Here is a 22,982-nt window from a genome sequence, read left to right as displayed (position 1 = left end):
TGTTTTAATGCTAGTGAATAAAAGGAAGCGATCCACTCGCATGCATCTGCTCATCATGACAGTACCTGGATCAGTGAGCTGCGTCTCGGGCCGATGACGTCACTTCCAGGGAGGCATGTTGTACACGCCCCTGCCCCTTGACTCCACCCCCACGTCAAAACAGCGTCACAAAGCGAGACGCGCAGAAAAATGAAGCGCACAGGAAAAACTGCAGCGCAAGCTCAAACTAGACTGACGCGCAAAATAAAATCAGTGTTTGCAAGTAAAATTGTAGATATGACCATGGAAATATGTATTGCAAAATCATTGCTTTCGCGCGGTATCATTTATGTGTTGCAATTCTTTATTTTTGTTTGCAAAAAGCAAAATTATTTTCCTCAATACTTTAATTTTTGTTTGCAAAACTTTATTTTCTTTTGCAAAACTTTATTTTTTTGCGTATATATGTGATATTATATTGACTCCATACATTTCAGTGTAAAAGGAAGGCATTTCAGTGTAAAAGGAAGTCGTTAAAGCGTGAACGGAAGTAACCTGTCTATATACCGCATTTGCAATCATGGATAGGGATCGTTCTACAACTGAAGCAATTAGCATTTTTTGCGAAATGTTCTTTTCTTCGCCCGCTATTATAATAACACGCAAACGATGCCAACATCATCCGCCGGTTGAGTTCACGGACCATAATATCACACTCGACAGCAGTTAATTGGCAGAGCTCGATCTAGAAAAAGGTGAGAATTTAACTTCTATGCAATCTTCATGAAATGCATCCAAACGCTATGCAAATTACACACACACAGAGAGAGTAAAATGTCCTGCCTCTATAGTAAAAAAAATATAAAATGTGTTCCCAACTAAGTCCCAGTTTCAATAGTGAGTTTACCCATTTTCAGAATTAAGGATGTCAAGAAATTTTAAATGTGATTAATTAAACTTTTTGTTAAGCTGTATTTGTTTTTACAGGCCAAGGACACAATACCATCGGACTTTTAATAAGGATGTTATACTGTTGACCTCTCCTGACGATAATGTAGTAGTAAAGCAAAAGAAAAAACAGCACTTGCATGAGATTGGACACATATTAAATGCGTTTTGAATTTGACAAAACATGGGATAGAAATCATAGAAAAAGCGCCACATGATTTAAGGTAAACAATATATATTTTTAAGATGTTATAGTTATTGTAAATGTTTTTACTGTGTGTGATGTATTATTTAAGGGTTTATTAGGGGTTTATTTATATGAAGGGTATTACAGTAAACTTTTGAATGGGGTCATTTTTATAAATTTCAGTCAGTTATTATTTTGTCTTGTAGAGTATATGTAAACATCTCATGTGAAATAGCTTATTCTGGACAGAACTAAATAAAAAAAATAATATGTAATTTTCATGATCCCTCAAATTTTGTTTCAACTATTAATATTTTGCACATTCTGCAAAGGGTATGTAAACTTACGAGGGAGGTTGTGGCCTAATGGTTAGAGAATCCAAAAGGTTGTGAGTTCGAGTCTCGGGCTGGCAGGGATTGTAGGTGGGGGGAGTGAATGTACAGCGCTCTCTCCACCTTCAATACCACGACTGAGGTACCCTTGAGCAAGGCACCGAACCCCCAACTGCTCCCCGGGCTGCCCACTGCTCTGGGTGTGTGTTCATGCTGTGTGTGTGCACTTTGGATGGGTTAAATGCAGAGCACGAATCCTGAGTATGGGTCACCATACTTGGCTGTATGTCACGTCACTTATGAGTACAACTGTATATGGCCTAAAATAACCCTAAACCCTATAAGGAAGCCCATATGGGAAAGAAAAAAGTAAATCAATTAAACTTCATAACAAAAAAAAAAAAAACACAAACACACTCCAAGAGTAGTGGTCTTAAGGGATTTACGTACAAGGCCTTCAGCTTGAACACCTTTAAAATCAAGCTTCTATCCAGTTTCCTGACCTTCGCTTAAGGTGTAATGAGCTTGTATGGGATACATCCCATAAGTATTTCCAAACTGCACACACATTAAAACCAGTGGTACTAATAAAACCCTTAAATAATACATCACGCAGTAAAACATTTACAATAACTAACATCTTTAAAAAAAAAAAAAAAACATTTACCTTAAATCATGTGGCTCTTTTTCTTTGATTTTTCTTAAAACTGTTCTATCCCATGCTTTGTCAAATTCAAACGCATTTAATATGTGTCCAGTCTCATGCAAGTGCTGTGTGTTTTTCTTTTGCTTTACTACTTACATTATCGTCAGGGGAGGTCAACAGTATAACATCCTTATTAAAAAGTCCGATGGTATTGTGTCCTTGGCCTGTAAAAACAAACACAGTTTAAAAAAAAAGAAAACTTTAAACACATTTAAATTGCTTGACATCCTTAATTCTGAAATGGCAAAGCTCACTATTAAAACTGGGACATCGTTGGGGGAACACATTTTATATTTTTTAACTATAGAGACAGGACATTTTATTCTCTCTTTCTGTGTGTGTGTAATTTGCATAGCGTTTTGCAGCTATTTCACGAAGATTGCATAGAAGTTAAATTCTCACATTTTTCTAGAACGAGACTGCCAATTAACTTACTGCTGGCAAGTGTGATATGGTCCGTGAACTTTGCCGGCGGATATGTTGACATCGTTTGCGTGTTATTGATGCTTTTTGTATACCAGGGTAGAAGGCCGAAACAAAGTGCGCGATTCAGATTGTGTTTCTGACTGCAGTTGAGCAGGGCAACACATTCGATTCAACTGAATTGTAATTGATCTTATAAATTAGTGGGCGAAGAAAGAACATTTCGCAAAATGCTAATTGCTTCAGTTGTACCACGATGCCTGTCCATGATTGCAAATGCGGTATATAGACCATATAGACAGGTTACTTCCGTTCACGCTTAAACGACTTCCTTTTACACTGAAATGCCTTCCGTTTACACTGAAATGCCTTCCGTTTAAACTGAAAACTTCACGCACATCTACATATGAAATCACTTGCATATATATATGTACACAAATAAAGCATGTGTCTTTCTTATCTGAACTGTATACGTTAGTAAATGTTATTTTTTATGTATGCGCGGTGGTTTTATGGATGTGTATGCGCGCATCGAGTTTACATTTATGTGCGAGTGTTTAATAGGTGTATATTCCACGGATCAAGTTTATATGTATATGCGAGTATGTGCAGTTGTGTGTTGTATGCAGCGGTTTATATGTATGCGCGAGTGTGTGTAGGTGTATATGCATGGATCGAGCTTATACATATATGCGAGTGTCTTTGGTGTATGCACGCGTCAAGTTTATATGTATACGCAAGTTATTTCACAAGTGTTAATGCATTCATTGTTAACATTATATGTATTGGTATCGATTTCATATTAGTGTGCATGTGTATTTCATATATGTATTTGTGAACGTCCCGTAGTAGCATGTATATGTGAGTAATGTATAGGTGTATATGCACGTGTTTTATACATGTATTCATAAGCGAAGTTTGATTTAAATCCTACGCGGCGCCTCATACACAATCCTTAAACATTTGTATTACTTTTACATCAAACGGTGTTCATTGTGGACATTTCCAGTCCTTCACTCATTTTTCATGTAATATATCAAATATCTTCTGTTATCTTTGTCATCTAAAGGGCTTCAAGGGCATGATTGGAGAAGCAGGACAACAAGGCCCCCCAGGCTCACAGGTGAGCACAACAACAGGACAAACTGATTGCTAGGACTGTTAAAAAATGAGTAGTCAAACCTCAAAATGTAAAGTAAAATATTGTTCATGTTTTCCTTACCATCACATAATTTAAAATTTGTAACTATATTTGTACTTGTTCACTAACATCTACTGAAAACACAACTGTTCATCACCAGCTCACGGTTTCTCTTCTCATTAGGGCCCATCTGGGCGACCAGGCCAGGATGGCATCCAAGGCCCTCCCGGTGAGAAGGTAAGCCTCTCAAAACTTTGTACTGCTGTCAGAACATTAATAATGTAAATAATACACTGTGTTCACATGTATCATTGCTGTGTATGTTTGTTACCAGGGCTTTACTGGAAAACCAGGCATTGCAGGTGCTCAAGGGCCTGTAGGCATGTATGTCATAAACCATTCAAAAACCACACTAAAATTAAAAATAAACTCATAACAAGCACTTAACACTAAATTCATTCTATATTCCTCTCATCTTTATCAACTAGCCACAAGGGTTATCCAGGAGCCACAGGCCTTCGTGGACAGCTAGGCCACATTGGAGAGAGGGTTAGAACTCTCTGCTGTAAATATTTTACAATGGATATTTCTCTGAGCATTCTGGATGTCGTATCACATATATTGTGTAAATATGCATCTGCAGGGAGAACCTGGCATCAGGGGACCTCTGGGTCCACCAGGGCAAAGAGGGCCACCTGTAAGTTGATTTGCATGTCATTAAGTATCAGTAATGTGATGACATTTTGGTAATTTCTTCTCTAAAACAATTGTTACCTTGTTTAACTTTAAAGGGTTTATCAGGCCCACCTGGTGAGAGGGGCCCACGTGGACCACCGGTGAAGTAACTTCTCCATTCATAGAGCCAAATAATTGAATAGCACTATTTTTATATTCAGTTATCAATAATGTTTTCAAAAAAATGTTTAGGGTCACCAAGGGGAAATAGGACCTGCTGGCTTTCAAGGACTGCCTGTATGTAGCCCTCAGTTTGAATCATACATTTAGATTTTTGAGAAGCAGAAAAAATTGCAATAAGTTATTTTAATTTGTAATATTTCATAACATTTCTGTTTATATCGCTACATGTACAATACACCATTTATTGCGTGTATATTATATAATACATAATATTAAATAGTATGTGTATTTTGTATTGAAATGCACATATATTAATTTCTTTATATTTTATATTAATTATAAAATAACTTAATGGCCTGATGCTGATGAATATTATGCTTTTTGCACCATCATGTAGCAGTCAGCACTGTTAACTGTCAAGTGGTCATAGCATGTGAGAGATTGTTGTACATTACGTGTGTGTGTGTGTGTGTGTCAATTCAGGGGCCCTCTGGACTGCCAGGGACTGAAGGTGTAGCTGGTAAGCCAGGCTCCTCAGGGAGCCAGGGACCTCGGGGGCCACAGGGAAAACAAGGACCAATTGGATTGCCAGTGAGTGGGTACCCCTCATTTTGATTATTTTATTTTTAGGATAGTTTTCAAAGACTTTTAAAAGTAAGTTATTATCTGAGATTCTGATCATATTCTGCTATTCTTCAGGGTTCACTGGGAACAAGTGGAATGTTTGGTCAAGCAGGAGAGAAAGGAGGGCAGGTATTGTAAGAATTTCAATTTACTAAATCAGGTTACATAACACATGGGATTAAGCATCTGATTTATAATGCTCTTCTTTAGGGTTTGCGAGGCCCTTCAGGTGACCCTGGATCTGTAGGATTGGATGGACCACAGGTCGGTTCATTTCAATGTATGCAGAATTAACTGCTATTAGAAGGCTTCCTGTTTGCTCAATTTACTCTTTTCTTGGGCATCTTACCAAAAATAAAAGCAATTTAATCTCTGGTTCAGTATGTTTTTAACAAAGGATCTTACCAAAAATAAAAGCAATTTAATCTCTGGTTCAGTATGTTTTTAACAAAGGTGGGAATATTTGCATAGCAGAAGTGCTGGAGATTTTTGTTAAAGGAGTCATATGACGTTGTTAAAAAGAACAATTATGTTGTGTATTTGGTATAATGTAGCGCAGCTAGCGATCACACTGCATGCGTACAACACCCGAGCCCACCCGAACCGTGCCCTAGCCCACCTCTTCCAACCAGGCCAGGGCCAGCTAAACGAACTGCACCCGAGAGCGGCACAGAGTTCTCACACTAGTCAAATGAACCGGGCTTTGGGGGTCAAACGCGCTCAGGCATGGTTCAAAACGCCTAGTGTGAGTACACCCTTAGTGTGCCTCCTCCATTTTAAAACCCACGAGCCACCACTGTCCCACACAGTGACGTAGACATGGGGGTGTGTTTAAACGAGGCGTTTTAGGAGGGCGTGGACATGTCTTAACTTTTTATATCTCTTTGTATTTGAGACTTTATAGATCTTCTTTATGCACCAAGAGATTGTAACACTCCAAAGAGAAAGGAAAAATTTAAATGGCATCATATTACCCCTTTACAGTGCGATGCATTAGCTACCCCTTCTTGTTTTAGTCACATTCTCTCTCTCTGCTGTAGGGCCATCCTGGTCCAGTTGGTTTTGAGGGTCCAATAGGGCCAAAAGGGGAACATGTAAGTGCTTCATATTGATAATGGTCCATATGCATCCAGCAAAACCACTAAGTCTGTCAGCTTCCACTACAGGCTTTTTCCAAGTGAAGTGATTTTACTTGGGTATTTGATTTGGGATCACCTGGACCCATTGGTAGGCCTGGTCCAAATGGACCTCCGGGAGAACAGGGGCCTCAGGGCTCTCATGGAATGCAGGGCGCACCAGGACCACATGGTAAAGAGGTCAGTGACATTGATTACATAAGGCTTCAAGTCCTGTTATTAAGCTAATCTACGCTAAATTTGGGGTCATTAAGAGTTTCATTAAACAAATAATTTTATTTTGCAAGGACTTTATTTAAAAGTGACAGTAAAAACACGTATAATGTTTCTTTAGCACCAAATTAACATATTATAATGATTTCTGATCATGTGACACTGAAGACTGGCGCAATGGCTGATGAAAATTCAGCTTTCTTTAGCACCAAATTAACATATTATAATGATTTCTGATCATGTGACACTGAAGACTGGCGCAATGGCTGATGAAAATTCAGCTTTAAAATTCAGATTAATAAATTACATTTTAAAATATATTGAAAGCAAAACCGTTGTTTTAAAATTGCAATAATATTTCACAGCAGTATTGTTTTTATTATATTTTTGATCAAATGAATGCATCCTGATGAGCATAAGAGAGTTCTTTCAAAAACAAAACTAAAAAAAAAATCCTACCAAGCCCAAAAAGTAGTGTATATATCTTAAAAGTCCTTTTTCTTTTAAGTGAATTACAATAAATTAATAATTATGAGTATGATGTTTCATATACAGGGAGGTATTGGACCTCCAGGTGATATTGGAGAGCCTGGGCCTAAAGGACAAAAGGTAAAATAATTCCACAATACTCTTATTTTTTAAGTAAAATTTCATTAGATAAGCTGTAAAGGTCTTTACAATGACCAGGTTCTACACAAAGTGAAGTTAACCACATTCTTATTCAATCAGGGTGACCCTGGACATCGGGGGTTCTCTGGAGGCCAAGGCCCATCTGGATTTTTGGGGGACAGAGGAGATCGAGGAGTGAGGGGGAATAAAGGCTACATTGGTCTACAAGTTAGTGATCTTGCTGAGCAAAGCTCATTTCTATTGGACATACTCTTTGGCTACCTAACTATTATTACACTGTTCATTTATAATAGTTGTTTTTGAAGTGTATTGTGCTTTGAATAATGATTGCCTCTTCACCAGGGTCAGAATGGATTGATGGGAAAGACTGGTCCATCTGGTTTGATGGGTCTAGAGGTATGATTTTTATATAATGTGCACCTAAATCAACTTACATTATTTTAGTTTTTGATGGGGAACACACTTTTGGAGTTGGTTGGTTGAGTTTGTAAGTTCGCTTTTAATGCAGGGTTTGATAGGCCTTCGGGGACCACCAGGACAAAATGGTTCACCAGGCCCAAAGGTATCACTCCCTTTTCTTCCTCAAGTTTCTTTCATTAATGTTCCTTGTAATAGATCAGGATTACCCTTATGCATTTTCTAATGTACCAGACCTGCTCTTTGTTTCAAAAGGGGGAAACTGGATCAGCTGGGGTGCCAGGCCATCCAGGAGATCAAGGCAGTCGGGTAAAATCAATGACTGTTTTCCATCATACAACAGTTTGGGTAAAATATCATTAGAATTATGAACTGGGAATAAGACAGAGCCACATTCGTCTCACTCCCCTATTTTTCCACACATACGGCTGCTATATAAGATTACAGGAACTGAGGGGAACCTCTCAATGTCAAATTAAAGTCATTATGTTTGTGTTTTATCTGCAGGGAATAGCTGGGCAGAGAGGCTTACAAGGGGTTATGGGGAAGGTCGGAACTCAGGTTAGTACGGCTAACCGTTTCAAGCTAAATCCCGGTTACAGTGCTGGATTTTCAGGGAACAAATGATACTGATATTGCAGGGAGCTGTGGGTCTCAGAGGCCCTGAGGGCTTATTGGGTCCAAAGGGTATGCCAGGACAAGAGGGACCTAAAGGTGAACCAGGAAGACAAGGACCTCCAGGGCAGATGGTGAGGCTGTTAATTAAAGAAGAACTTTTATAATGAGTGACTAAAGTCTGCTTGATGCCAGCTGATGATTGTCTCCTGTCTAGGGACCACCGGGCCTCCCTGGCACTAAAGGACCCACAGCATTACCAGGAAAGGAGGTAGAATTTCACCACAAAAGTGTCCAAAACTGTTATTTACAGTAAATGTAGAAACTGTAATTTAGTCATATTAATATGTTAAATATTGTTCAAAATGCAGCAATATAGTATTTTTTTATTTATTAAATTGCTTTTTGCTGTTATTTTCAGGGACTTCCGGGGGAAATGGGAGCTCAGGGCCCTGTTGGCCCACCAGGGCCACAAGTCAGTATTTGTGTGTTGTTGTTGTTGTTTTTTTTGTTTGTTTGTTTTTATACCAAGGAAAATTCTGCAGTGAAGTGGTAATATTCTTTCACCGCTTGAAGACCGGAAATTATATATTATTTCTGTTTAAATGTTTTAGGGTCCAAATGGTAAATCTGGGCCTCATGGAAGGGATGGACCGAAAGGTCAGAAGGTCAGTGTGGTCTAAATCTCATTATTCATCATATGTTTAGACTGAATTTGTAATCTGATATCATGACATTCATTCTTTCCTTCTTTAGTTGCTGTGTTAATTTCTAAAAATATTACTACTAATCACTGAAACATTATTCAGTCTTACTCTACTGTATATACTTTTCTAATTTTTCAGGGAAATGATGGTCTAGATGGACCTCCTGGAAAAACTGGGCGTGCAGGGGAGAGAGTAAGTGCAGTGTTAAGGTTTTTTAGTGTTTGAAGGAAACATTTCCAGCATTAAAAGATCAATTTAAATTCTTCTTTCACTCTTAGGGGAAAAAAGGAAAAGCTGGTCAGAGGGGTCTCAGAGGACCTAGAGGGGAGAAGGTACTCGTTTATTAAATAGTCACTTTTAAATGCTGCTTAACCTGAAATGATGTTTGTCACAAATAACTGTATAAGAAGTTTTAGTTTCAGCTTTTGTATGATGTGCAACAGGGCAAACAAGGAGCAATGGGAAAGACTGGACCTCCTGGCAAACCAGGACAATATGTAAATGAATACATGTTCCCTGGTCTATATTTAGGAATTCATGTAAGATGATGAGAATATTTATCAGTGGTCTACATGTATTGTTTCAGGGTTTACCAGGCATTCGAGGCAAGAAAGGAGAGAGTGGAAAAAAAGGCTTTGAGGTTTGGGGCTTTAATGGAAATGTCATATTAGAACTGGAGGAATGACAAAGCTGAGAACCTTGAGGCTTACTCTTCTTTCTGTCTAGGGAGAGAAGGGGGAACTTGGACCACATGGTCCTCCAGGGGGAGATGGACTGAAGGTACCTTCGTTTATCTTTATCAAATGCTAGAAGAAACTAAAAGTCTCAAGACACCTGTTTGTATTTTGTGTGCATAAATAATGAAATTGTTAATGTTTGAAATGGCTGACTTCTATCTCTCTGTTTATTTCAGGGGGGACAGGGCCTACCTGGGGAAAAAGGGAGACAGGGGTTGAAGGGAAAGCAGGTGATCGATTTAGATAAGCATGTAAATGTACAATGAGACTGTTGGCATGTAGAATGTAGAGTAATCTGTGCCTCTTTTAGGGTGATATTGGCCCAACAGGTCAAAGAGGGACTCCTGGTCTACCAGGGATGCCTGTAAGTTGTTGTCTTTTCTAGATTTTTATTTTTATTTATTAAATACCACACTGCAATAAATGGAAAAGAAATCAAAAATATATTGTTCTTCAAATAACTGCTTGTCCTTTTTTTTCCTAGAATGAGCTACACAAGTGTTACCAATTTAATGCAACAGCAGTTTAATGTGTCCTTGCTGAAAATATAAATATGTATTAATTTAAAATAAATAAATTAATTATTGACCACAAACTTTTAAACAGCAATGCATATTTAGGATAAGGTAAATATTTGAAACTTAAATTACATAAAATGAATTATGAATTATTAAATGATCAAATCCAAGAAAAAAAAATTGAGGTCAGTAGCATTAGACACTTTTATACACAAATGATACTCAAGTTAAATATTCACTTATGTCCATTTCCTCACTCAACAGGGCCTGTTTGGAGAAAAGGTTTGTGTCAGAGGTTAAATACACATTGTTCTCTTATCTAGATTACTTTTGCAGTTAACATTTGCTGATAATGAAATGTAATTTATTCAACTTTTTCAGGGTTTAAAAGGATATTCAGGACTTACTGGTCCAAAAGGAAAGAGAGGACCTCCTGTGAGTTTGACTACTTATTTACATTACCTGAGTGATATAGCCTATGTAAAACATTACATTAATGCATGTGCTGTAGCAACTGTAACTCTGTTTATTTTAGGGTCCACCAGGCCTCCCAGGTCCACCGGGCTTCTCTCTGAACCTAACACTGACTCAGCTAAAAGTAAGCAGCTGATAAGTGATTAAAGGTCTTCAAATGTTTTTGCTCAGAATCCATTCATAATATCAAGTGCGTAATTACTCTGATGTTAACTTAATTGCTGTGTGACAATGTTTTTTGTTTTTCCACACAAATCAGGACCTCACATATTTCTCCAACAAGTCCAACTATCCACTTGTTAAGACCCTGCTGGACTCCCTTCAGCAAGACCTGCGATTCTTCATAGATCCTCCAGATGGCACTAAGGAGCATCCGGCCACCACCTGCTTGGAACTGATGATCAGTCATCCTAACTTAACCAGTGGTCAGAGTCATTCTCATGCATGTTATTGTTAATCTATAGACCTAAAAATATTATTCTGGTCTGCAGGAATAATTTATTGATTTTTATTTAACTGTTTCAGGAATGTATTATATCGACCCAAATCAGGGCAGTCCTGCTGATGCTTTGCTGGTTTATTGTAACTTCAGTGCAGGTGGACAAACATGTTTCCCACCCCTGCACCCACAGGTAAGTACATTTTTCCCCAGCATCTGATGGGGTCATATCGTGTGGAGAAAAAAAAATATATATATATATATATAGATGTGATAAAATAGCTTGAATATATACTGAAACTTTCAGAACTCAGATCTCACTACTGTTCAAATTTAATGTTTTTGAATGAAATCTACGCTCACCAAGGCTGCATTTACTTGATCAAAAACATTTAGTAAAAACATTAATAATGTGAAATATTATTATAATTCTAAATAAGTGTTGTATATTTTACTATAAATAAAAACTGAATTTATTTCTGTGATCGCAAAGCTGAATTTTAAGCAGCCCTCATCCCGATCTTCAGTGTCACATGATCTTTCAGAAATCCTTCTAATATGTGATTTGTCGGGTCAAAAACAGTTTTGCTGTTTAATATTTTTGTGGAAACTGTGATTCCTTTTTTCAGGATCTAATGATGAATAGAAAATTCAAAATAACCGTGTTTATTTAAAATAGAAAACCTGTTATAAATGCCAAGTTCTGTCATGAAATTCTAGATGGTGCAGGCTGATGTGTCGTTAATGCAAACTGATGATATTCCCAGCGTTAAACTACTTGGCACAAGCTGATTGGTTCATGTTGCATATGCAGCCAATGAGCTAACTGCTTTACATTTAAATGGCTGGTTAGCCAACAATAGAACAGTGCTCTCAAACACAATTCCTAGAGGGCCACAGCTCTGCAGTTTAGCTCCATCCAGCTCCAACTCGTACCTGCTTGGAAGTTTCTAGTAATCCTGAAGACCTTGATTAGCTGGATTTAGGTGTGTTTGATTAGGGTTGGAGCAAACTGTGCTAAGCGGTGTCCCTCCAGGAATTGAGTGGAGACCTCTGAAAAACTTCACCTTCCCCAGCTCCACCTGTTTAGATCTGCTTCGGGTTATTAAATATGCTACTTGTACAGCAGCAGTATGTCTTAAATACTCCACCATTTTGGTGTATGTATTGGCAGTAGTAGGTTCCTGTACTTGCTTTGCAACAGGGCCAGCAATACAGCAATAATCTACAGTACAACAGCAATAACCAACAGCAGCAGCAGTGTAGCAGATCTATTCTGCCAAGACCAGTTACATCAACATTGTCATATCCATCACCATGCTAAAATCTTCTGAGATTTGTCATGATAGAAATGTATTTCTAAATGCATTTTCTGTCACTTTTGAACAATTTATTGCATCCGTGTTGATTTAAAAGTATTAATTATTTATTTATTTTTAAATCTTACTGACCCCCCATTTCAAGCTTTGTGTTTAATTAATATTAGGCTGATAATGAGACCTCTCTGCTTCAGATCCCCGTGAAATCATGGCTTAAAGACACCATGCCGGACTCATTTACATGGTTGAGCACTATAGATGGCGGCTTTCAGGTATGTAGTTTCCTCAGAACCAATAACCCAAATAACAAATATTCTCATGCCAATATGTATTTTCTTCCTTGCGTAAACCATTGTGTCTTTAAAGTTTGATTACATGGAAACTGGTGTGGTACAAATGAGATTCCTACGACTCAACAGCAAGTTTGTGAAGCAGAACATCACATTTTCATGCCAGCCAAACAGCCACCAGGGCTCCAATGAAAGAGACATCAAGTTCCTTGCAGATTCTAGAAGACAGAGCTTCTTGGCAACATTACTGGATTGTGAAGTAAGACAACTGTATCTGAGTGAAAATGGATTGCATTGCTGTTCATTTAATTTTATTATGTCCCCTTTCTGTCTATGTTTAGCCTGTAGGGTCACCGGATACAGGCCCTCGGGAATCTGTGTTCCAGTTTGAGACTGAAGACCTGGAGCTTTTACCAATCAGAGATCTGGCTTTATTTGGCCACAGTGACACAACAGAACAGTTTCAGTTTACTGCAGGACATGTCTGCTTCAACTAAAACACAAACACTCAATGAGGACTACCCTTACTGAGTAGCTCTCTGCTGAGAAAAGCAGAGCCAAGAGCAATTATCAAAAACAAATCAGGACTTTCTTTCCTCTACTGTTCTCCGTCTGCTGTGGGAATGGAGGTTCCTAATGAAGTTTTCACCTTCAGTTTACAGTGTACTTTCAGTACAGTAAACTGATTTGTTGTCTAGTGGCGACAGCAATCTGGTGCGCAGCTTCTCATGAGGAGATGTAATATATTGTTGTATATTGTTTACAATGCTTGTTTTCTGTTAAATAACTGATTATTTATATAATGCCAGGATGTTACTTGTCACGTCTTAAGAACAATTTGCTTCCACAAACCCTGATTTCCTCAAAAAAAAAAAAAAAAATGTAATTAAGGTTTTTTTTTTTTTGCACCTTATGACAAAGAGCACTGTGATATACATTACTGTACATGGCCAAAAGAGTCTGAATACTTTAACACCACACTTGTATGTGCTTGATGAACATTTCATTTTAAGTTTGTCCACTATATACTGCTGTAACCAGTTCTGTTCTTCTTGGAAGGGTTTTGAACCTGGATGGTCATGTGATGTATGTGGCACTCAAATCAACTATTATATAAACGATGTGCCTCAGATATATATCAGACACTGCATGTGAAGTCTAATAACATGATTTAATTAGTACAAAGAATATTTTTGGTCAAAACAGTTGCTCTTGGACCATTGTTTTTATGGTGGATCCAGTGGAATTTACTATACGTTAATTAACATAATGACAATTTAACTCATTGTAAAAGTAGCTCATAGCAATCTGTTTTAATAACAAACTGATTTCATTCCAAAGAGTGTGTTTTATTGTCGGGTATGTTGCGGTTACCTTAGTAAAACCAAAGGAAACCAAAGTCCTAGAGGGTTTGTGTTCTTTCAGGTTCCTGTATGAATTTAAATTGCCTTTAGCATGAGTTATAATAACTGCAAGGATTTAGTTATTTATTTTTTAGATTTTTAGAAGTGAATATTAATATCTGGTGGTTTCTTCATACATTTGCTGAATTAGGCTGTTAATGTTAAAACCTAGGTGTCGCTAATGTGACTTTGTGAAGAAAAAACAAAAGATAAATACCCATATAAAAGGTAAAATATAAGATACATGAAATTATTATATACTCTAAAGTTCAAAACTTGGGATCTGTAAGATTTTTTTAATGATTTTGAAATTAGTCTCCTATACTCAAGGCAGCATTTATTTGATTAAAAAATACATTACACTTTATTACAATGAAAACGTAGTGTAATATATTTTAAAATGTTATTTACTGTGATGGCAAAGCTGAATATTTAAGTCTTCAGAGTCAGATAATCAGAAATCATTTTAATATGCTGTTTTGGTGTTCAATAAACATTTTATTATTATTATTATCATCAGTGTTGACATTGAGCTGCTTAGTATTTTGGGGGAAATAACCGGTATAATACACTTTTAGGGAATTACAATTACCAGTATAAATTTGTAGGCTTGTGTTATGGTGAATAATAGATTGACCAAACATTTAGTTTTTAGGTTTCTCTTTCTGATTGGTCCCAGTTTGTGGTCTGCCTGGCGCCCTCTGGAGGATTATTTGGAAAAGCCACAAGTGTACAACACGCCTGCTCCTCGTCTCCAAGAGATCACATGAAACCTCAGTTGAGAAAAATGGTTGCAATATGCTCCACTTAGACCTTCAGGACATTCAGACGTGTCGCACTGTGTTCGCCGCCACAGTTGCAGAGTCGAATGGGATTTTTTGTGAGTGATCGCTGGTGAGCTCTAGGCCCTTCAGTGATGCCTCGGACCGTCGTAAGATCCTGAGCCGATCAGAGCTCCGCTTCGCACTGCAGGACGCTCCACATAACTCCAGGAAGAGAGGTTTGACTTGTTGAGCTTAATCCTACGTGTACATAAGAGTCAGAGGAAAGTAACCCAGTGTGAGAAATCGAGAAACTGGTCAGTTTTTGTTCTAAATAAAATATAAATAGTTGTAAGTGTTCATTATACCAGACATAAATAATTTATAGTCGGTGTTTTAGTCAGTGAGAAAGCGTCTTCTGACAGCTGACACTTGGCCGTTCAAGTTGGGAACCGAGAACCGGTTCTAGAAACAGTTCTTTGAATCAGTTTTTAAAAATATACCATAATCATTGTGTTTTCTACATGTTCGTTTTCTCTGCCGTTGTGGAGGCTAACAGCACTAAAATACTCTGGCTTTGTTTTCTGAACTAAGAATTCGCGAGCTGAAATGGGAACGCATGATTCTTGTGAGTCGGTTCTCTTGAATGAATCAAACGAGACGATGTGGTTGTGGAATAAAGAATTATTCAGTAAAAGATTTAAATGTTTAGTATGTTTAGTATTTTAATCATGATGTATAGTTGGTTGGAATATATCTGTCTTTTGATGTCCATTATTAACAGAGTTGGCGGTGAGCTACAGTTTTAGATTTGCTCTCTGAATTAAACTTTTAAAATGTATTTTATATCTGTCAAAATACATCATAATTTCGTTATGCCATCGACGTCTTTAAACCGTTAACGTTAAAAACGTTTCTGTGTATCTGTGTTATCAGTACTGTATATGGCAGCCAGCTGCCCACGCAACTACTGTCAGTACTGACTGTGTCTTAACCAATAGTGCACTGCCTACCTAGACAGCACTTTTGAATGTCATGGTCAACACTGAAACGTTGTACAGCTAGGCAGCTCTCACGGTTTAAGACAAAGTTTGTTTTCTCTCTCTGTACACAGAAACCTGTACACTGAGTTTATGAACAGTCTGGAGAGAGACGGGGAATCATGCTGCCTCCATCAAGAAGGGATTTTGTATCTCTGACTGTCAGCGAAAGTGGCAGCTACACCAACAGCAAGCAGTGGCGCCGGCAGTCCTGCTGGAGGGTGAGTTTAATATTCAGCAATCAAGCATTTATTAATATTATGGTTTGATTCAGTAGTTTTGAGGCCCATCTGTAGGGTAACAAGATTGTTTGGTTACAAAAATGTGATAATACAATCCTCTTGGCTTTGTCTCCAGAAATGGAAACAGCTGTCCAGATTGCAGCGCAGCCTGATCCTGTTTACACTGATGCTGTTGCTGGTTGGTGGAATCACTACATCTCCCACTCTCATAGGGCACTGGAGAGGTGAGATGCTATAAAAAAACAACTATTGAAAATGACCTTCCAAATTGTATTGTTGGAAAAATAATAAATGAGAGTAATGCTCAATTTATGATATGGCACCTTTAAAGTTGTGATGTAACAGAAGTAGAGATAGAGCTTTTCTTCCATATTATGATGAACATCCAAGTAAAATGCAAAAATGGGGTGTGCAGTATATGCAGCGCATAGGGGTGCCGCGTGAGGGGGGTACCATTTTGCAAAAACAAAATCTTATAAATTAAAAATAATGACAGGAAACATTTTTTATTTAACTTTTAGCATTTTAAATTAGTTCAAAATGTAATTTATTTTCAAGTGAGTACATATTAGCAGCTCACCCTTCGACATTACTGTCACAGACACAGTCACATGACCGAAATGAATAGAGAAGGCAAAGGGGTGCAAAACAGAAAAAGTCAAAGGGAAATAAATCAGTGCATTAAAATAAAGTGAACAAAGTGAGAATGTTTAAACTGTCAATTTTTTTCACTGCAAGTCAATCAACAACGTTGTTGCTTGAGAGGGCAGTGATTAACCATATCAGTTAATTTCCCATTTTAAAATAATCTTGCCTGCCTTTCAGCAAACATGCAGTTGTGCCCCGGTTAGATGGAAGCAGATCTGAATGTGAGCTTTCAGTCGTTTGAAATAAAGGCACAGGTTTTATGTGGATGAAATGATTGGAGGAGTCACTAGAGAGAAGACTGTTGTTTCACCTGATGACATTTTTGATAAAAAAATAAATAATAATTAAACACACATGGATGAGTCATTCGCAATGTTTAAAAAATAGATAGTGTCAATTTACATTTCATGCCAACTTTAACCTAATATCTCTATTAAGAGCTAATTCTAGGTTCTCTGTTTTCATGTTTCTCAGATGGTGTTGTAGGGGAGAACGGGTACGATGGAAAACAGCCATTTGTTGTCAACCTGAAAAATGAGTACAGGTCCATTCCTCCTGAGCTGCCCTCTGAGGTTAGCATGACCCAGTTGTTTCTTGCTTTCTTTTTGGATGGCCTCTTTTTATGAGTAACCTGATAACTCAAGGTTACAGGCTGTGCTTTGTGCTGCTATCTGAGGTTTGTGGCAGTAGCATACGTTTTCCTCTGAAAAACAGAAAAAAGACTACCATAGACGTGGAGCTCATGTCTTGCAGAACCGTTTGCAAACCAAAACGAATGCTTCGGGTCTGTTGGGAGTAGAAAATCATGGACTGCACCTGAAGAATGCAGATAAAGGATCTAAAGGAGGAAAGCCAATCATTAGGTTTGATTTTTAATGTCAACTGTATTGAAATACCTTATAAACACAACAGCATGTGCATTTTGTGCAATGATACAGGACTTGATAATTCTGTGGTTTGATGTTTATTATTTATCTCTCATGTGTGTAGTTGGCGTGGAGCTGTGATAGAAGAAGAACATGCATCTGATACCGACACCAAAGACACAGAAATCCAAGATGACCCAGCTTCATTAGCACTTGGTTTGTTATTTTGTCAGCTACATTGTATTCCTTTGATACTGAACAGGAAAAGAGCCAGTTGCTCAATCTATTAATACTTTCTAAATATAAACCCATTTCATGCAGCTGATCTGCCAAATTCATGTGTTTCTTTTTATGGATTGCACCGAAGCAGCTGTTTCTTGTGTTTCTGTTTCTTTCAGCTGAGAGCCGGCTGGAGGCTGTGAGAGAAGCTTTTAGACATGCCTGGAAGGGTTACAAGAACTTTGCTTGGGGTCACGATGAGCTAAAACCAATCTCTAAATCATATGGAGAGTGGTTTGGACTTGGGCTGACTCTAATTGATGCTTTGGACACCATGTGGATCTTGGGTCTCAAAGAGGGTAATTTAGTTTGCTAGAGAAAATACATTACAGACTCCAACACAGAACAAGATTTTCTCGTTTTCACAAGATCTTGTGGAGGAAAAAAAAAAATCCAAGTCACAAAGAATTAAACACCTTTTCATTGTACTCTTCCTAATTTATTTAATTTTAGAAAAAGTATATATATAATATAATATAATATAATATAATATAATATATATAATAAATAGATGGATAGATAGATTCACCATTTTTACACTTTCCTGGTAAATATACCAACAGTATACCATCACTTAATAGTTATAAGTCTGTGTCTTCGTATTAAGTAATTTCCATACTTCACATTTGAATGATCTGTTATTTTTGATGTTTACTGAGCTGTTAACTGTGTAATGTGGTTTACTTCATTTACATTAATCTTGTCGACAGAGTTTGCAGAGGCCAGGCAGTGGGTGGCTAAAGAGCTCTCCTTCGATAAGAATGTTGATGTTAATCTGTTTGAGAGCACCATTCGTATACTGGGCAGCCTTCTGAGTACTTACCATCTGACCGGAGACTCCTTGTTCCTGGAGAAAGCTGTAAGAAAGAAGCAGAACACACGCTGATGAAAGTCTTCAAACCCCTTGAGCTCAAAGTTTCTCCTTTTCCTGTTACTATGTTTTTGTGATTTGATGTTATTTTTATCACATCAATCATTTTTCAGAAAGATATTGGCTCCAGACTGATGCCTGCCTTCAATACTGCCTCTAAAATCCCCTATTCGGATGTGAATATTGGGAAGGGGACGGCTCATCCTCCACAGTGGACTTCAGACAGTTCCGTAGCTGAGGTCACTAGCATTCAGCTAGAGTTCAGAGAGCTCAGCCGACTTACTGGAGACCCCAAATACAAGGTCAAGACAATGGACAGTCTTCCTCAGTTAAGACCCGAACACTCATTTAAGGAATTCGGTTCTCATAGGAACAGGTGGTTACTTTTCTTTCATTTCTTTCTGTAGCTGGCTGTAATGGAGGTGATGAAGCAGGTGCATAAACTGGATGGAAAGCAAGATGGGTTAGTGCCGATGTTTATCAATACCAACAACGGGCTGTTCACCCATCAGGGCATGTACACGCTGGGTGCCAGGGCTGACAGCTACTATGAGTACCTGCTGAAGCAGTGGATACAAGGAGGCAAGACTGAGAAAGAGTAAGTAGACTCTGTATGTTTGAACTTCATAGTTTATATTGAGGAAATACCACAATTTTAGCAGTGGTATGATGATAGCCTGTAGTGTTAATTCCAAACCAAAAAGCGACAAATAAACAGCCTTGGATGACTTAAAATTAAACTACAGCTGTCAACAATATGTATGTATATATATATATATATATATATATATATTTTTGATGGTTCATGTTCAAAGATTTATTTTATCTAAGATTTATTTGTGCTCCCCATTTTTTTTTCTTTCAGATTCCTGGATGACTACCTGCAGGCTGTGGAAGGGGTGAAGAAGAACCTGCTGAAGAAGTCTACTCCTTCTGGCCTTGCATTTGTAGGAGAGCTGTCCCATGGACACTTTAGTCCCAAAATGGTAAGTTTGTTGTCAAAGGATAACAAGCCCTCAAGCCCAGCAGAGTCAAATAGCTCATGTGGCCCTTTTTTTCTCCTGTCTTGTTTCTTTCAGGACCACTTGGTTTGTTTCCTGCCTGGTACTCTGGCACTGGGGGCACATTACGGCCTTCCTGCTGATCATATGGAGCTGGCAAAACAGCTGATGGAGACTTGTTACCAGATGTATGCCCAGATGGAGATAGGTCTGAGCCCGGAGATAGCTCATTTCAACATGCATGAGGGCAGCACACAGGATGTAGATGTAAAGGTGAGCTCAGGAAGAGCTTTCAGTTGGCTGCTGTGAAACCGGTGTTTGTTGGATGAGTATACTGTGGCCGTCAACAAATAAACAGGTGTTTGTTTAATGAGTATGTCAAATGAAATTGTCTTTGTGATCTCATATTGTCTTACAGATTGCAGACCGGCACAACCTTCTGCGGCCAGAGACTGTAGAGAGCCTCTTCTACTTGTATAGATTCACCAAGGATAAGAAGTACCAGCAGTGGGGCTGGGAGATCCTACAGAACTTCAATAAGTACACAAGGGTATGTGAAAGAGGAATGAAACCGTTCCACTGTCACCTCGAAGTATTTTAGAACATGCAAAACAGTGGACGGTAAAAGTTGTGCACTGCATCCAAATTTACATAATTCCAATCAAAATAGTATGTGAGATTCAAATGAGTTCATATCAAATAATAATGTCTTGAAAATAGTTTTCCAAAGGTGTCCAGATGATGTACTGTTTCTGAAGTTTGTGCTTCTGCATGATTTCTAGATGGTGGTCAGTTTTATTGTTTATACTAATTTTGGGGTCAAAAATAATAAGCAGCACAACTGTTTTCAACACTGATAATGGGAAATATTTATTAAGCATCAAATCAGCATAATATAATGATTTCTGAAGGATCATGGGTCTGACACTGAGGACTGGAGTAATGACTGCTGAAGATTCAGCTTTGCATCACAGGAATAAATTGCATTCTAAAATATAGCAAAATAAAAAAAATACAGCAATTTAATTTTTTTATAAAATGCCAAAATATTAGTTTTTTTTTTTTTAAACTGTATTTCTGATGCTCTGGTGAGCATAAGAAACTTCTGTCAAAAACTTTTTTTCAGTATCAGAAAAAAAAAAAAAGATTTCTCAGGCATGAAATGTCCTTTTCATTTGATAAAATATTAAAAGGTCATGAAAAGTTTTATTCAAAACATTTTCTAGTTATGCTCAGTTTTAAGGTGTTTCTTTCCTAAATACTTTTTGTGAGTGAGATCTCTAAAGTTAGTTAAAAGTAAAGTTAAAATCTTTATCCGTGTCTCAAGATTGTTTTTCATTCTGACCCAAAGCCAAACCTTAGTGCTTCGTAAGAACAAGTCTGTGATATCATTGGCTCAGTTCTGATTTTCATATATCAGATACGTTGCTACTTGACTTCTCATTTTTCTTGGTTTATACTAACATTGCCTCGCTCCATTTCCAAATGTACTTACACTTTCTCTCTCTGCACTTCTGAACTTCACATTCAGCCTTCAGTTCATATCAACAGCTTACAAGAATGTTACCAAACAACTCTCAGTACTGACTCATGTGTCCCTCTCCCCACAGGTTCCCACTGGTGGTTATACGTCCATAAACAATGTCCGTGACCCGGCCAGTCCCAACCCTCGAGACAAGATGGAGAGCTTCTTCCTGGGTGAGACTCTCAAATACTTTTACTTGCTGTTTTCCGAAGACCCCAACCTTATCAGCTTGGACAAGTACGTCTTCAACACTGAGGCCCATCCTCTGCCCATATGGCCACAATCAGAGTGAAGGACCCACAAGCACACATGCATAACCAAAAACCTCTCTCTCAGGGGCATGAACACATTTGATATCCAAACTGCCATCTTTTTCTACTCTGGGAACTCTTTGTAATTAAAAGTCGCTAACTGTTAAATAATGTCATAACACAGCCATGACAAAAACTGTTTGTAGATGTGTAGTTTCTGATTGTTCTGGTAATCTGTATGTTTCTATTTTACTCTATTTATGCTTTTATTATGCTGTTGATCAGCTTGGCTGCTGAATTAGCCCATTGATTCAGTATGTGCAGTCTCTTAGCCCAAGCACACAGACAAAAATATTCATACTGTAAAACTTTATGGGGACTGCAAGGCAAGCACTTTATTGTATCTTTTGGGGGTTTAGTGTGTGTATATTTTCTAAATGAAAGAACAACTGCTGTTTTTGTTATGAGGATTTAGAGAGCCTTTTGACCATCATCTGATGGTCTATTTAGCATTGTACAAAATTTTTTCCTTACATCATACGTTTTATTTGTGTTCCAGAGCTTATATCACCTATAAGAACAGTTGAAACATTTGGTAGAGTTATCAGTCATCATTGTATCATTTTATCTTTTTATCTTGTGATGAAGCACATGCAAGGGGAAATTGTTTTATTTTATTTTGTGGAATTATTTGAAATATTTCTTTTGTTTTGAGCTTAAAATCCCAACCTTGATGTGAAGGATTTTAATGACATTTATGTAAACAGGAGAAATCTACGTTTTTGTGTGGAGTTTGGTGTTAGCCATTATTATTTTATTATTATTTAGTTGGAGATTTTTATTCAATTTGGTCCCATTTTTTGTGATTGCAGAATTAAGTATTTTAATAGAGCATTAATCAAGCACAATGTTTATATTATGGCAGTTTACACTCTTTCAGGGGACCTCCATCAGATGTGATTGTGTCAGTAGTATTTTTGTGTTTATGATGAACTTTATGGTGTTGGTAGAATATCTTGTAAAATATGAAAAATTGGATTTTGTTTTCTTTGTGTGGTTTTCTTAGAACTTTAAAGAATCTTCAAAATTCCAAATGTTTTCTTGCAAGAAAAAGATGGGATGTTTGTTTTTAATTTTTCGTCACTTATTGCAGATCAGTTTGTGGGCCTGACCTTAAATACCATAGAATGTAAAGAAATATCTGGTAATAGCCTGGGCTACCTACTTTTTTGACCATCAAAGAATATTCCTGCTGTTTACACAGATCACAGGTGTATTTTGTGCATTGTATTTGAACAGCTTGGTTGAACATTATATCTCACCGTGCAGAATCTTACATTAATATTATCCAGTATTTTTTTTTTTAGTATGTACATTAAAACCATTGCAGATGTTAATCAAG

General features: G+C 37.6%; 2 protein-coding genes across 5 annotated transcripts in view; both read left to right on the top strand.

Annotated features, from left to right (window-relative positions):
• Positions 1-14,033, top strand: part of LOC109080453 (collagen alpha-1(I) chain-like) — a 49,568-nt gene extending 35,535 nt beyond the window's left edge. For all 3 annotated transcript variants that reach the window (XM_042755586.1, XM_042755591.1, XM_042755595.1), the window contains 37 exons: positions 3,645-3,698; positions 3,900-3,953; positions 4,051-4,104; positions 4,212-4,265; positions 4,360-4,413; positions 4,508-4,552; positions 4,644-4,688; positions 5,058-5,165; positions 5,274-5,327; positions 5,409-5,462; positions 6,239-6,292; positions 6,407-6,514; positions 7,103-7,156; positions 7,277-7,384; positions 7,520-7,573; positions 7,686-7,739; positions 7,850-7,903; positions 8,102-8,155; positions 8,236-8,343; positions 8,427-8,480; positions 8,631-8,684; positions 8,824-8,877; positions 9,055-9,108; positions 9,195-9,248; positions 9,360-9,413; positions 9,503-9,556; positions 9,643-9,696; positions 9,830-9,883; positions 9,964-10,017; positions 10,436-10,453; positions 10,553-10,606; positions 10,707-10,769; positions 10,905-11,070; positions 11,171-11,277; positions 12,598-12,675; positions 12,770-12,952; positions 13,035-14,033. In XM_042755586.1, the coding sequence (XP_042611520.1) occupies positions 3,645-3,698; positions 3,900-3,953; positions 4,051-4,104; positions 4,212-4,265; positions 4,360-4,413; positions 4,508-4,552; positions 4,644-4,688; positions 5,058-5,165; positions 5,274-5,327; positions 5,409-5,462; positions 6,239-6,292; positions 6,407-6,514; positions 7,103-7,156; positions 7,277-7,384; positions 7,520-7,573; positions 7,686-7,739; positions 7,850-7,903; positions 8,102-8,155; positions 8,236-8,343; positions 8,427-8,480; positions 8,631-8,684; positions 8,824-8,877; positions 9,055-9,108; positions 9,195-9,248; positions 9,360-9,413; positions 9,503-9,556; positions 9,643-9,696; positions 9,830-9,883; positions 9,964-10,017; positions 10,436-10,453; positions 10,553-10,606; positions 10,707-10,769; positions 10,905-11,070; positions 11,171-11,277; positions 12,598-12,675; positions 12,770-12,952; positions 13,035-13,190 (2,589 nt within the window). In that variant the 3' untranslated portion in view covers positions 13,191-14,033. The remainder of the gene's footprint in view (positions 1-3,644; positions 3,699-3,899; positions 3,954-4,050; positions 4,105-4,211; positions 4,266-4,359; positions 4,414-4,507; positions 4,553-4,643; positions 4,689-5,057; positions 5,166-5,273; positions 5,328-5,408; positions 5,463-6,238; positions 6,293-6,406; positions 6,515-7,102; positions 7,157-7,276; positions 7,385-7,519; positions 7,574-7,685; positions 7,740-7,849; positions 7,904-8,101; positions 8,156-8,235; positions 8,344-8,426; positions 8,481-8,630; positions 8,685-8,823; positions 8,878-9,054; positions 9,109-9,194; positions 9,249-9,359; positions 9,414-9,502; positions 9,557-9,642; positions 9,697-9,829; positions 9,884-9,963; positions 10,018-10,435; positions 10,454-10,552; positions 10,607-10,706; positions 10,770-10,904; positions 11,071-11,170; positions 11,278-12,597; positions 12,676-12,769; positions 12,953-13,034) is intronic.
• Positions 14,034-14,784: 751 nt separating this feature from the next.
• On the top strand, positions 14,785-22,977 carry LOC109081650 (endoplasmic reticulum mannosyl-oligosaccharide 1,2-alpha-mannosidase-like). 2 transcript variants are annotated; one of them, XM_042755563.1, is made up of 14 exons: positions 14,785-15,096; positions 15,972-16,118; positions 16,255-16,363; positions 17,262-17,359; positions 17,541-17,650; positions 17,778-17,869; positions 18,052-18,231; positions 18,643-18,791; positions 18,917-19,105; positions 19,211-19,401; positions 19,669-19,789; positions 19,883-20,077; positions 20,223-20,354; positions 21,415-22,977. In XM_042755563.1, exons 2-14 carry the CDS (start codon positions 16,020-16,022, stop codon positions 21,619-21,621), a joined length of 1,872 nt encoding a protein of 623 aa, XP_042611497.1. In that variant the 5' UTR covers positions 14,785-15,096; positions 15,972-16,019; the 3' UTR covers positions 21,622-22,977. The 2 variants fall into 2 exon arrangements, with proteins under 2 accessions (XP_042611497.1, XP_018952167.2); XM_019096622.2 differs by having other exon boundaries at positions 14,786-15,096; positions 17,502-17,650.
• The last annotated feature ends 5 nt before the right edge of the window (positions 22,978-22,982 follow it).

Source organism: Cyprinus carpio, chromosome A5, assembly GCF_018340385.1.
Source record: "Cyprinus carpio isolate SPL01 chromosome A5, ASM1834038v1, whole genome shotgun sequence".
Lineage (NCBI taxonomy): Eukaryota > Metazoa > Chordata > Actinopteri > Cypriniformes > Cyprinidae > Cyprinus > Cyprinus carpio.
Note: the sequence above shows the minus strand (reverse complement) of the source record. Positions and strands in the feature narration are given on the sequence as shown.

What these genes read in the sequence shown, in the direction of transcription:
- LOC109081650 (XM_019096622.2), top strand. Translation starts at nt 16,020, where the DNA reads ATGCTGCCTCCATCAAGAAGGGATTTTGTATCTCTGACTGTCAGCGAA. An exon ending in GGAGGAAAGCCAATCATTAG is followed by an intron (nt 17,651 to 17,777) that starts GTTTGATTTTTA and finishes TCATGTGTGTAG; the next exon opens with TTGGCGTGGAGCTGTGATAG. An exon ending in CTGGAGACCCCAAATACAAG is followed by an intron (nt 19,106 to 19,210) that starts GTCAAGACAATG and finishes TTCTTTCTGTAG; the next exon opens with CTGGCTGTAATGGAGGTGAT.